This window comes from Odontesthes bonariensis, chromosome 6 (genome assembly GCF_027942865.1).
Source record: "Odontesthes bonariensis isolate fOdoBon6 chromosome 6, fOdoBon6.hap1, whole genome shotgun sequence".
NCBI lineage: Eukaryota > Metazoa > Chordata > Actinopteri > Atheriniformes > Atherinopsidae > Odontesthes > Odontesthes bonariensis.
In genome coordinates, this window is record NC_134511.1 from 3,357,001 (window position 1) to 3,372,317 (window position 15,317).

Consider the following 15,317-nt stretch of genomic DNA (forward strand, 5'->3'; position numbering starts at 1 on the left):
ATAGATCAATAACCCAAATCATGTCTCCTATTCAAGATGGTGAAGACTGAAACATATTCCATTTTATATCAGTTAAGGGGCTGGTTACACCTGGAGAACAAAACAGAAACTCACACCTACCTGCTTCACGACGTTTTTGTTCTTTATGGTCCGACACACATAAATGGAGAGAAAAGAAGAAGAAACAAAGTGAATATTTTATATTAAAAACAACACACCATAAACAAGCTGGAATTAAACTCTCTCTCTCTTTAAGGTGGACTGAAGAGAATCTGTAAACTCTAATCAAGTTGCAACTTGATCACTGTTCTGAGAACTGAAAATATTTGAATAAAATGTGCTTTGTGTCGACCATCTACACAACACTGTTATTCTGTCTGTTCAGGGAAGTTTTCCCAGTTGTTCCAGTTCAATTTGCTGAGAGGTGACGGGAAATGAAACTGCTGCCAGGATGACTTTGAACTGAATCAGTAACAGCTCAAAGGCCGACTAAAGGAATCCTTCAGCTGTTAAAGACATGAAACTTATCCACTGCTGACCTTTAATATCCTGGATCATAATATACAGTCTTTAACAAGAACAAAGTCACCTCTTGGAAAGTGACCTAACTTTACCCTCAAAATCTCAACCACACACTGAATGACACATTTTCACGTCTATGGAACCAAAACAAAGTGACAGGGTTGTGTTTTCTTACTTCTTGACTTGTAGTGACTTCAGACACCCAAACATGTGCTCTCAAGCACAGAAAAAGGGGATTTTTTTCATGTCCCCTTTAAATTAGACCAATGGTCCCCAAACTACGGCCCGCCTCGTCATTTTTTATGGCCCTCCAAAATGTGTCCATAATGTATTCCATCCCTCCCGCACTGGACTTTAACACCGTTAATCTCATTTCTTCCTGTTTATTCTCTATGGTGAGAACATGTGTAATTCCTTTAGTGGCCACTGGTAGGTTTTGGCGCTGTTGTGCAGCCTTTTTCAGAGATGGACTCTGGCCGATTTATCGAATGCTGCAAATGTAATAACATAAACTCATTTTTGTCCTCTTATGGCCACTGTATTTAGAATCCTATGCAGTCATCATAACATAATGTTCACACTGCTCTCACCTCAGTATTGTGTCGAAATAAAAGCTTTTTTAAAATATTTTATTAAAACATACATTGCAAAATGTTGCGTTGTGTTGTTAAATAAGCTGAGTAATAGTAAATTAGACTCATTATTTGCTAAATAAGTTTTGAAATATGTAGGCCTATGGATTTATTGATTAACAATGTGAAAGAAGTTGTGTAACTTTCAATTATCAAAACAAAACAATTCTAAGCCATGGTTTTATATGGCATTAAGATGTTCTTAATTGTTGTTCATTCTTGGAAGTTTTTTATGCCAAATAGAATTGTGTGAGTTCACAAATGTTGGAATAAAATATGATTTTTAAAAATGCTTAAACAGGCTTTTATCTAAAATTATTCATGTTATTATTATTATTTTGTGATTTCAGCTATTTCCATTTAAAACTGTGTTATATCATTTTAACATGATAGCAGCCTAACAAAAATAATAACAACAGCCCACATTGAATGGGCTAAAATTCAGCTAAGATAGATCTGCTGCATACAGTAGGCATATTTACTGTAATTTACATGGAAAATCTCCGGCCTCCGGCCCTCTCAAAGAGCCATGCAGAGCGAGCCGGCCCTCTTTAGAAAAAGTTTGGGGACCACTGAGTTAGACTAACAACCAGTCACAGATGCTTCAAGGTGGACTGAATTAAACTGGAAAGCATGATGGACTTCAGACCTGATAACTGACTGCTGAACTTTAAAGGATTCAGAAAAAAGCAGGACTTTGTCTCTCACACCAAGTAAAAAGAAGATCTGAGTCAGTTCACTTTAACTTCTGTATGCAGCAAATATTTTACAATAGAGGATTACAAGGAGGCAACATCTGTTTTTGGGACCAGCTGCTGTGGAAAATGATTAGCACTTATGGATATCAACTTCCATAAAAACTACTCTGTTATCAATCAAACATTCCTCCATAGATCAACAACCCAAATCATGTCTCCTATTCAAGATGGTGAAGACTGAAACATATTCCATTTTATATCAGTTAAAGTGATACTCCGGAGTAGATTCAACCTGGGGTCATTTGAACCGTGACATCCAGCCAAGTAGCCCACCCGCAGTTTTTTCGATATTGACTGAATATCAGCTGAGTTACTGAGTTATCCCGAATAGCTTCGTACAAGGGTTAATGGATCCTGGCAGTATCTCCAAAATTACCACACTAAAATCACATGCCATGACACCAAACTTCTACAGGAGTACAAATATGGTCTGTACTCACCAAACGATGCATTTGGAAGTTTGAAAATAGTCCAGGAGTTTATTATTATCAACACAAGCCTGATAGCTTCTCTGCAGCTAAAGCTGCGTCGACGTCACTTCAGAGAGCTGGGAGCTTCAAAATAAGATGAGGGTTGATCTACTACTGTAGACAACAAAGCAAGGCTGCTCAGTTTCTCCATTGATAAAATAACTTCACAACTCTACAACATAAAAATTCATAAAAAAAAACATGTAGAATATAGCATATACTTTGTTGTCTACAGTAGTAGATCAACCCTCATCTTACTTTGAAGCTCCCAGCTCTCTGAAGTGACGTCGACGCAGCTTTAGCTGCAGAGAAGCTATCAGGCTTGTGTTGATAATAATAAACTCCTGGACTATTTTCAAACTTCCAAATGCATCGTTTGGTGAGTACAGACCATATTTGTACTACTGTAGAAGTTTGGTGTCATGGCATGTGATTTTAGTGTGGTAATTTTGGAGATACGGACCAGGATCCATTAACCCTTGTACAAAGCTATTCAGGATAACTCAGTAACTCAGCTGATGTTCAGCCAATATCGAAAAAACTGCGGGTGGGCTACTTGGCTGGATATCACGGTTCAAATGACCCCAGGTTGAATCTACTCCGGAGTATCACTTTAAGGGGCTGGTTACACCTGGAGAACAAAACAGAAACTCACACCTACCTGCTTCACGACGGTTTTGTTCTTTATGGTCCGGCACACATAAATGGAGAGAAAAGAAGAAGAAACAAAGTGAATATTTCATATTAAAAACAACACACCATAAACAAGCTGGAATTAAACTCTCTCTCTTTAAGGTGGACTGAAGAGAATCTGTAAACTCTAATCAAGTTGCAGCTTGATCACTGTTCAGAGAACTGAAAATATTTGAATAAAATATGCTTTGTGTCGACCATCTACACAACACTGTTATTCTGTCTGTTCAGGGAAGTTTTCCCAGTTGTTCCAGTTCAATTTGCTGAGAGGTGACGAGAAATGAAACTGCTGCCAGGATGACTTTGAACTGAATCAGTAAAGGCTGAGTTATACTTCTTTTAACTGCCCTTGCGCTTGCGTCTTGCGCGTATGTTAATGGCTCGAGACGTTTATGCTTCATTTTGCTTTGTCGGCGGTTGCGTGTGCTGCGTGGCGATTCACCGCCTGGACAGTAGGTGGAGTAGCGGGTTTTTTCAATGACAAGCCTACTATGATGAAAGGAAATTCACCGCCAGGACCTCTTGGAGTGGATTCATGCTTCTTCTTCTTGTAAATAGCCGGTATTTTGTCAGATTTTCAACACTTTGGGGGTCTAAACGACTACTTTCTCGCCTGAAAATGTTTCAAATGTTGCTAAAGTTATATATTTACAGAGTTTATAGCTTAAGGGAAATCAGCTTTTCAGGCCGGCTGATTTCGGCTCGGGCAGGAGTGAAGTGCACTGTGTGTAAACGCTCTGCATACTGTCAAATCGAGTATGCCGTTTTCAAGTAGTATGCGGTTTCGACCACAGCCAGTGGCTTGCGCTTGCGTCTTGCGTAAAGTTTAGAAAATTGAGGTGACACACGCAAGCACGCAAGGGGGGGCTTGCAACCGCGCAAGGGCTTGCGTTGCTGCTTGCGTTACCGACTTTAAACCAGGCTTAACAGCTAAAAGGCCGACTAAAGGAATCCTTCAGCTGTTAAAGACATGAAACTTATCCACTGCTGGCCTTTAATATCCTGGATCATAATATACAGTCTTTAACAAGAACAAAGTCACCTCTTGGAAAGTGACCTAACTTTACCCTCAAATCTCAACCACACACTGAGGCTACGTGCCCACGACAACGCTCTGAAGCATAAACGCAGATGTCCGTTTTTGTCGTCCACAATTTATCTAAGTTCTCAGGAGCGCTTGGGGGTGGATATCTGTCTATCCACGGGAACAGGGAAAACGTATAAAACTCACAGTTTGCCGATGTAGTATGCACGCCCCGGACGTAGGTGGCAGTAGCAACAATACCTTTGGTATTGTTATATGGTAAATGGACTGTACTTGTATAGCGCTTTTCTAGTCTAACTGACCACTCAAAGCGCTTCTAACACTACATGCCACATTCACCCATTCGCACACACTCATACAGCACGTCTACATCTATACACACTACGTGCTTTATATTCATTCACACAACCATTCATACACCGACAGATTTATCGGTAGGCAACGTGGGGTTCAGTGTCTTGCCCAAGGACACTTCGACATGTAGCCCGTGGAAGCCGGAGTCGAACCAACGACCTTCCGATTGGTGGGTGACTGCTCTTCCTCCTGAGCTACAGCCGCCCACGTGAGTTTTATATGAGTTATATTGTTATATATTAATAAATATGAGAAATGCCTGTTTTGTGGCTACTTCCTCCGCGTCAGTTGGAAGAAAATGGCGAAGAGCGGCGGCAACAACAGTACGCCTTCAAACTTTGTTTGGACAGATGATGAGGTCCAGTTGCTCCTGAACACGACACTGAACTACAAAGCCAGGAAGGCAGTGGATAATGTGGATTGGGAGAGTGTCCAAAATAAAAATAGTGAGACATGGGAGTCGTTCATGGAGAACTACCCATTTAACGAGTGCAAAAAACGCACTTCTGCATTTTGAACTGTTCCTACGGCGACGAGAGGTTGGAAAGTTTTCAAGATCTCCACTCTGGGGGGCGTTTGTGTTTTCTCCGTTTTGAACTCCTAAAAACGCCGTCGCCGTGTGCAAGATAGGCACATCTGTCGAAATGTTCTACGTTTATCTGTCGCTACCATTGTAGTGGGCACGTAGCCTGAATGACACATTTTCACGTCTATGGGCACAAAACAAAGTGACAGGGTTGTGTTTTTTTACTTCTTGACTTGTAGTGACTTCAGACACCCAAACATGTGCTCTCAAGCACAGAAAAAGGGGATTTTTTTCATGTCCCCTTTAAGTTAGACCAATGGTCCCCAAACTACGGCCCGCCACATTATATTTTTGGCCCTCCAAAATGTGTCCATAATGTATTCCATCCCTGCCGCACCGGACTTTAACACCGTTAATCTCATTTCTTCCTGTTTATTCTCTATGGCGAGTACATGTGTAATTCCTTTGTTGGCCACTGGCAGGTTTTGGCGCTGTTGTGCAGCCTTTTTCAGAGACGGACTCTGGCCGATTTATCGAATGCTGCAAATGTAATAACATAAACACATTTTTGTCCTCTTGTGGCCACTGTATTTAGAATCCTATGCAGTCATAACATAACATTCACACTGCTCTCACCCCAGTATTGTGTGTCAAAATAAATGCTTTTTTTAAAAGATTTTATTAAAACATACATTGCAAAATGTTTGAATGCATTGTGTTGTTAAATAAGCTGAGTAATAGTATATTAGACTCATTATTTGCAACATAAGTTTTGAAATATGTACGCCTATGGATTTATTGATTAACTATGTGAAAGAAGTTGTGTAACTTTCAATTGTCAAAACAAAACAATTCTAAGCCATGGTTTTATATGGCATTAAAATTTTCTTAAATGTTGTTCATTCTTGGAAGTTTTTTTATGCCAAATAGAATTGTGTGAGTTCACAAATGTTGGAATAAAATATTATTTTTTAAAATGCTTAAACAGGCTTTTATCTAAAATTATTCATGTTATTATTATTATTTTGTGATTTCAGCTATTTCCATTTAAAACTGTGTTATATCATTTTAACATGATAGCAGCCTAACAGAAATAATAACAACAGCCCACATTGAATGGGCTAAAATTCAGCTAAGATAGATCTGCTGCATACAGTAGGCATATTTACTGTAATTTACATGGAAAATCTCCGGCCTCCGGCCCTCTCAAAGAGCCATGCAGAGCGAGCCGGCCCTCTTTAGAAAAAGTTTGGGGACCACTGAGTTAGACTAACAACCAGTTGCAGATGCTTCAAGGTGGACTGAATTAAACTGGAAAGCATGATGGACTTCAAACCTGATAACTGACTGCTGAACTTTAAAGGATTCAGAAAAAAGCAGGACTTTGTCTCTCACACCAAGTAAAAAGAAGATCTGAGTCAGTTCACTGTAACTTCTGTATGCAGCAAATATTTTACAATAGAGGATTACAAGGAGGCAACATCTGTTTTTGGGACCAGCTGCTGTGGAAAATGATTAGCACTTATGGATATCAAGTTCCATAAAAACTACTCTGTTATCAATCAAACATTCCTCCATAGATCAATAACCCAAATCATGTCTCCTATTCAAGATGGTGAAGACTGAAACATATTCCATTTTATATCAGTTAAGGGGCTGGTTACACCTGGAGATTAAAACAGAAACTCACACCTACCTTCTTCGCGACGTTTTAAATCTTTATGGTCCGACACACATAAATGGAGAGAAAAGAAGAAGAAACAAAGTGAATATTTCATATTAAAAAAAACACACCATAAACAAGCTGGAATTAAACTCTCTCTCTCTTTAAGGTGGACTGAAGAGAATCTGTAAACTCTAATCAAGTTGCAGCTTGATCACTGTTCAGAGAACTGAAAATATTTGAATAAAATGTACTTTGTGTCGACCATCTACACAACACTGTTATTCTGTCTGTTCAGAGAAGTTTTCCCAGTTGTTCCAGTTCAATTTGCTGAGAGGTGATGGGAAATGAAACTGCTGCTAGGATGACTTTGAACTGAATCAGTAACAGCTAAAAGGCCGACTAAAGGAATCCTTCAGCTATTAAAGACATGAAACTTATCCACTGCTGACCTTTAATATCCTGGATCATAATATACAGTCTTTAAGAAGAACAAAGTCACCTCTTGGAAAGTGACCTAACTTTACCCTCAAATCTCAACCACACACTGAATGACACATTTTCACATCTATGGGCCCAAAACAAAGTGACAGGGTTGTGTTTTCTTACTTCTTGACTTGTAGTGACTTCAGAAACCCAAACATGTGGTCTCAAGCACAGAAAAAGGGGATTTTTTTCATGTCCCCTTTAAGTTAGACCAATGGTCCCAAAACTACGGCCCGCCTCGTCATTTTTTATGGCCCTCCAAAATGTGTCCGTAATGTATTCCATCCCTCCCGCACCGGACTTTAACACCGTTAATCTCATTTCTTCCTGTTTATTCTCTATGGTGAGTACATGTGTAATTCCTTTGTTGGCCACAGGTAGGTTTTGGCGCTGTTGTGCAGCCTTTTTCAGAGACGGACTCTGGCCGATTTATCGAATGCTGCAAATGTAATAACATAAACACATTTTTGTCCTCTTATGGCCACTGTATTTAGAATCCTATGCAGTCATCATAACATAACGTTCACACTGCTCTCACCTCAGTATTGTGTGTCAAAATAAATGCTTTTTTAAAATATTTTATTAAAACATACATTGCAAAATGTTTGGCTGCATTGTGTTGTTAAATAAGCTGAGTAATAGTAAATTAGACTCATTATTTGCAACACAAGTTTTGAAATATGTACGCCTATGGATTTATTGATTAACAATGTGAAAGAAGTTGTGTAATTTTCAATTGTCAAAACAGAACAATTCTAAGCCATGGTTTTATATGGCATTAAGATGTTCTTAATTGTTGTTCATTCTTGGAAGTTTTTTATGCCAAATAGAATTGTGTGAGTTCACAAATGTTGGAATAAAATATTATTTTCTAAAATGCTTAAACAGGCTTTTATCTAAAATTATTCATGTTATTATTCTTATTTTGTGATTTCAGCTATTTCCATTTAAAACTGTGTTATATCATTTTAACATGATAGCAGCCTAACAGAAATAATAACAACAGCCTACATTGAATGGGCTAAAATTTCAGCTAAGATAGATCTGCTGCATGCAGTAGGCATATTTACTGTAATTTATATGGAAAATCTCCGGCCTCCGGCCCTCTCAAAGAGCCATGCAGAGCGAGCCGGCCCTCTTTAGAAAAAGTTTGGGGACCACTGAGTTAGACTAACAACCAGTCACAGATGCTTCAAGGTGGACTGAATTAAACTGGAAAGCATGATGGACTTCAAACCTGATAACTGACTGCTGAACTTTAAAGGATTCAGAAAAAAGCAGGACTTTTTCTCTAACACCAAGTAAAAAGAAGATCTGAGTCAGTTCACTTTAACTTCTGTATGCAGCAAATATTTTACAATAGAGGATTACAAGGAGGCAACATCTGTTTTTGGGACCAGCTGCTGTGGAAAATGATTAGCACTTATGGATATCAAGTTCCATAAAAACTACTCTGTTATCAATCAAACATTCCTCCATAGATCAATAACCCAAATCATGTCTCCTATTCAAGATGGTGAAGACTGAAACATATTCCATTTTATATCAGTTAAGGGGCTGGTTACACCTGGAGAACAAAACAGAAACTCACACCTACCTTCTTCACGACGTTTTAAATCTTTATGGTCCGACACACATAAATGGAGAGAAAAGAAGAAGAAACAAAGTGAATATTTCATATTAAAAACAACACACCATAAACAAGATGGAATTACACTCTCTTTCTTTAAGGTGGACTGAAGAGAATCTGTAAACTCTAATCAAGTTGCAGCTTGATCACTGTTCAGAGAACTGAAAATATTTGAATAAAATGTGCTTTGTGTCGACCATCTACACAACACTGTTATTCTGTCGGTTCAGGGAAGTTTTCCCAGTTGTTCCAGTTCAATTTGTTGAGAGGTGACGGGAAATGAAACTGCTGCCAGGATGACTTTGAACTGAATCAATAACAGCTAAAAGGCCGACTAAAGGAATCCTTCAGCTGTTAAAGACATGAAACTTATCCACTGCTGACCTTTAATATCCTGGATCATAATATACAGTCTTTAAGAAGAACAAAGTCACCTCTTGGAAAGTGACCTAACTTTACCCTCAAATCTCAACCACACACTGAATGACACATTTTCACATCTATGGGCCAAAACAAAGTGACAGGGTTGTGTTTTCTTACTTCTTGACTTGTAGTGACTTCAGACACCCAAACATGTGCTCTCAAGCACAGAAAATGGGGATTTTTTTCATGTCCCCTTTAAGTTAGACCAGTGGTCCCAAAACTACGGCCCGCCACATTATATTTTTGGCCCTCCAAAATGTGTCCATAATGTATTCCATCCCTGCCGCACCGGCCTTCAACACCGTTAATCTCATTTCTTCCTGTTTATTCTCTATGGTGAGAACATGTGTAATTCCTTTGTTGGCCACTAATAGGTTTTGGCGCTGTTGTGCAGCCTTTTTCAGAGATGGACTCTGGCCGATTTATCGAATGCTGCAAATGTAATAACATAAACGCATTTTTGTCCTCTTATGGCCACTGTATTTAGAATCCTATGCAGTCATCATAACATAACGTTCACACTGCTCTCACCTCAGTATTGTGTGTAAAAATAAATGCTTTTCTTTAAAGATTTTATTAAAACATACATTGCAAAATGTTTGAATGCATTGTGTTGTTAAATAAGCTGAGTAATAGTAAATTAGACTCATTATTTGCAACATAAGTTTTGAAATATGTACGCCTATGGATTTATTGATTAACAATGTTAAATAAGTTTTGTAACTTTCAATTGTCAAATCAAAACAATTCTAAGCCATGGTTTTATATGACATTAAAATGTTCTTAATTGTTGCTCATTCTTGGAAGTTTTTATCCCAAATCGAATTGTGTGAGTTCACAAATGTTGGAATAAAATATTATTTTTTAAAATGCTTAAACAGGCTTTTATCTAAAATTATTCATGTTATTATTATTATTTTGTGATTACAGCTATTTCCATTTAACACTGTGTTATATCATTTTAACATGATAGCAGCCTAACAGAAATAATAACAACAGCCCACATTGAATGGGCTAAAATTCAGCTAAGATAGATCTGCTGCATACAGTAGGCATATTTACTGTAATTTACATGGAAAATCTCCGGCCTCCGGCCCTCTCAAAGAGCCATGCAGAGCGAGCCGGCCCTCTTTAGAAAAAGTTTGGGGACCACTGAGTTAGACTAACAACCAGTCACAGATGCTTCAAGGTGGACTGAATTAAACTGGAAAGCATGATGGACTTCAGACCTGATAACTGACTGCTGAACTTTAAAGGATTCAGAAAAAAAGCAGGACTTTGTCTCTCACACCAAGTAAAAAGAAGATCTGAGTCAGTTCACTTTAACTTCTGTATGCAGCAAATATTTTACAATAGAGGATTACAAGGAGGCAACATCTGTTTTTGGGACCAGCTGCTGTGGAAAATGATTAGCACTTATAAATATCAAGTTCCATAAAAACTACTCTGTTATCAATAAAACATTCCTCCATAGCTGAATAACCCAAATCATGTCTCCTATTCAAGATGGTGAAGACTGAAACATATTCCATTTTATATCAGTTAAGGGGCTGGTTACACCTGGAGAACAAACTAGTTACTCACACCTACCTTCTTCACGACGTTTTAGTTCTTTATGGTCCAACACACATAAATGGAGATAAAAGAAGAAGAAACAAAGTGAATAATTCATATTAAAAACAACACACCATAAACAAGCTGGAATTAAACTCTCTCTTTCTTTAAAGGAGACATATTTTACCTATTTAAACAATTTAGAATTGGTCTATGTGCTATACAAAACATGTTCATGAAGTTCTTTGCACAAAATCACTCTCACATAAAGAGATTTCACCAGCTCTATTCTTGCCAGTTTCAGTCTCTCCCAAATTGAGCCGTTTAAAGGGCTCTTTCACTTTTATGCAAATAAGCTGTTGCTGGCCCCGCCCCGCCCCGCTCATGAGAAGCCTCTGGCTGCATGTACTGTTTACCCTTTTGTTTTGAGGGTCCAAAAGGTACATATATGTACTCAAGTGGTAAAAGGTACATATATGTACCTTTTTTTCTACATGCTGGGGTACAATAGACAGTCTGTGTTAGGCTACTTAAGGGTACAAAACTATCCTTCAGAGGGTACTGCCCCATTGACAAGCCATCATACCCCTAAATGTACAATTCTGTACTTTATTTTCTGAGAGTGTATGTTTAAACTATTTTTTTTAAATTCTTAGATTGTTTTTAAAGTGTTTATAATTGTATAAACATTTGTATTGCTTTATTATGTCTTGCTACTGGATGCTTGAATTTCCTTCGGGATCAATAAAGTATCTATCTATCTATCTATCTATCTATCTATCTATCTATCTATCTATCTATCTATCTATCTATCTATCTATCTATCTATCTATCTATCCATCTATCTATCTATCTATCCCCTATGAATTAAGGGTTCATTTGTTTTCAGTGCAGAGCCTCTGCAGTCTCCAGCCTGACTCACCTGTGGTGCGTTTCTGGAGACCCAGATGTCCAGCAGCAGCTCCAGTCTCTGCCGGTGATACCTCCCGGTGGTTTTCACAGCCACGAACAGGGAGCGCTCCTCCGTGCCGGGCCGCTCTCCTCTCCCGGGCCAGCCGCCTGAAATAAGTTGAGAAAAACATCCGCGCTCCCTGCAGCCGGCAGCTCCTTCTGGTGTCCGCCAGTGAGGACAGCCTCCCGGCCGCCAGCAGACAGGTGACCGCGGCGACAGCAGCAAGAGGTCCCACTGAGCTGAAGGCGAGCCTCGGTCCCCCGGCAGGCTTCCACATGTTTTCTCAACAGGGACCTCGCGCTGCTGTCGCCGCGATCAGCTGTCTGCTGGCGGCCGGGAGGCTGTCCTCACTGGCGGACACCAGAAGGAGCTGCCGGCTGCAGGGGGCGTGGATGTTTTCTCAACTTATTTCAGGCGGCTGGCCGGGAGAGGAGAGCCGTGAACGAGCGGCCCGGCGCGGAGGAGCGCTCCCCCCTCGGCCCCGGTGGAGCAGTTCACACAGGCTGACCTGTTCGTGGCTGTGAAAACCACCGAGGGGTATCACCGGCAGAGACTGGAGCTATTTCCATTTAAAACTGTGTTATATCATTTTAACATGATAGCAGCCTAACAGAAATAATAACAACAGCCTACATTGAATGGGCTAACATTCAGCTAAGATAGATCTGCTGCATACAGTAGGCATATTTACCGTAATTTACATGGAAAATCTCCGGCCTCCGGCCCTCTCAAAGAACCATGCAGAGCGAGCCGGCACTCTTTAGAAAAAGTTTGGGGACCACTGAGTTAGACTAACAACCAGTCACAGATGCTTCAAGGTGGACTGAATTAAACTGGAAAGCATGATGGACTTCAGACCTGATAACTGACTGCTGAACTTTAAAGGATTCAGAAAAAAGCAGGACTTTGTCTCTCACACCAAGTAAAAAGAAGATCTGAGTCAGTTCACTTTAACTTCTGTATGCAGCAAATATTTTACAATAGAGGATTACAAGGAGGCAACATCTGTTTTTGGGACCAGCTGCTGTAGAAAATGATTAGCACTTATGGATATCAAGTTCCATAAAAACTACTCTGTTATCAATCAAACATTCCTCCATAGATCAATAACCCAAATCATGTTTCCTATTCAAGATGGTGAAGACTGAAACATATTCCATTTTATATCAGTTAAGGGGCTGGTTACACCTGGAAAACAAAACAGAAACTCACACCTACCTTCTTCACGACGTTTTTGTTCTTTATGGTCCAACACATAAATTGAGAGAAAAGAAGAAGAAACAAAGTGAATATTTCATATTAAAAACAACACACCATAAACAAGCTGGAATTAAACTCTCTCTCTCTCTTTAAGGTGGACTGAAGAGAATCTGTAAACTCTAATCAAGTTGCAGCTTGATCACTGTTCAGAGAACTGAAAATATTTGAATAAAACGTGCTTTGTGTCGACCATCTACACAACACTGTTATTCTGTCTGTTCAGGGAAGTTTTCCCAGTTATTCCAGTTCAATTTGCTGAGAGGTGACGGGAAATGAAACTGCTGCCAGGATGACTTTGAACTGAATCAGTAACAGCTAAAAGGCCGACTAAAGGAATCATTCAGCTGTTAAAGACATGAAACTTATCCACTGCTGACCTTTAATATCCTGGATCATAATATACAGTCTTTAAGAAGAACAAAGTCACCTCTTGGAAAGTGACCTAACTTTACCCTCAAATCTCAACCACACACTGAATGACACATTTTCACATCTATGGGCCCAAAACAAAGTGACAGGGTTGTGTTTTCTTACTTCTTGACTTGTAGTGACTTCAGACACCCAAACATGTGCTCTCAAGCACAGAAAAAGGGGATTTTTTTCATGTCCCCTTTAAGTTAGACCAATGGTCCCAAAACTACGGCCCGCCTCGTCATTTTTTTGGCCCTCTAAAATGTGTCCGTAATGTATTCCATCCCTCCCGCACCGGACTTTAACACCGTTAATCTCATTTCTTCCTGTTTATTCTCTATGGTGAGTACATGTGTAATTCCTTTTCTTGGCCACTGGCAGGTTTTGGCGCTGTTGTGCAGCCTTTTTCAGAGACGGACTCAGGCCGATATATCGAATGCTGCAAATGTAAAAACATAAACACATTTTTGTCCTCTTATGGCCACTGTATTTAGAATCCTATGCAGTCATCATAGCATAACATTCACACTGCTCTCACCTCAGTATTGTGTGTCAAAATAAATGCTTTTTTTAAAAGATTTTATTAAAACATACATTGCAAAATGTTTGAATGCATTGTGTTGTTAAATAAGCTGAGTAATAGTAAATTAGACTCATTATTTGCAACACAAGTTTTGAAATATGTACGCCTATTGATTTATTGATTAACAATGTGAAAGAAGTTGTGTAACTTTCAATTGTCAAAACAAAACAATTCTAAGCCATGGTTTTATATGGCAGTAAAATGTTCTTAATTGTTGCTCATTCTTGGAAGTTTTTATCCCAAATAGAATTGTGTGAGTTCACAAATGTTGGAATAAATTATTATTTTTTAAAATGCTTAAACAGGCTTTTATCTAAAATTATTCATGTTATTATTCTTATTTTGTGATTTCAGCTATTTCCATTTAAAACTTGTTATATCATTTTAACATGATAGCAGCCTAACAGAAATAATAACAACAGCCCACATTGAATGGGCTAAAATTCAGCTAAGATAGATCTGCTGCATACAGTAGGCATATTTACTGTAATTTACATGGAAAATCTCCGGCCTCCGGCCCTCTCAAAGGGCCATGCAGAGCGAGCCGGCCCTCTTTAGAAAAAGTTTGGGGACCACTGAGTTAGACTAACAACCAGTCACAGATGCTTCAAGGTGGACTGAATTAAACTGGAAAGCATGATGGACTTCAAACCTGATAACTGACTACTGAACTTTAAAGGATTCAGAAAAAAGCAGGACTTTGTCTCTCACACCAAGCAAAAAGAAGATCTGAGTCAGTTCACTTTAACTTCTGTATGCAGCAAATATTTTACAATAGAGGATTTCAAGGAGGCAACATCTGTTTTTGGGACCAGCTGCTGTGGAAAATGATTAGCACTTAGGGATATCAAGTTCCATAAAAACTACTCTGTTATCAATCAAACATTCCTCCATAGATCAATAACCCAAATCATGTCTCCTATTCAAGATGGTGAAGACTGAAACATATTCCATTTTATATCAGTTAAGGGGCTGGTTACACCTGGAGAACAAAACAGAAACTCACACCTACCTTCTTCACGACGTTTTAGTTCTTTATGGTCCGACACACATAAATGGAGAGAAAAGAAGAAGAAACAAAGTGAATATTTCATATTAAAAACAACACACCATAAACAAGCTGGAATTAAACTCTCTCTCTCTCTTTAAGGTGGACTGAAGAGAATCTGTAAACTTTAATCAAGTTGCAGCTCGATCACTGTTCAGAGAACTGAAAATATTTGAATAAAATGTGCTTTGTGTCGACCATCTACACAACACTGTTATTCTGTCTGTTCAGGGAAGTTTTCCCAGTTGTTCCAGTTCAATTTGCTGAGAGGTGACGGGAAATGAAACTGCTGCCAGGATGACTTTGA

At 39.1% G+C, this 15,317-nt stretch overlaps 1 protein-coding gene across 1 annotated transcript in view; it reads right to left on the reverse strand.

The window, feature by feature from the left end:
- The window catches only part of LOC142382705 (uncharacterized), a 33,698-nt gene extending 21,713 nt beyond the window's left edge, over nt 1-11,985 (reverse strand). The window contains exons 1-6 of the mRNA XM_075468827.1: nt 11,679-11,985; nt 10,793-10,813; nt 8,747-8,767; nt 6,697-6,717; nt 3,044-3,064; nt 121-141 (exon numbers count right to left, since the gene is read on the reverse strand). Of these exons, the coding sequence (XP_075324942.1) occupies nt 121-141; nt 3,044-3,064; nt 6,697-6,717; nt 8,747-8,767; nt 10,793-10,813; nt 11,679-11,985 (412 nt within the window). The remainder of the gene's footprint in view (nt 1-120; nt 142-3,043; nt 3,065-6,696; nt 6,718-8,746; nt 8,768-10,792; nt 10,814-11,678) is intronic.
- Nucleotides 11,986-15,317: the final 3,332 nt, after the last annotated feature.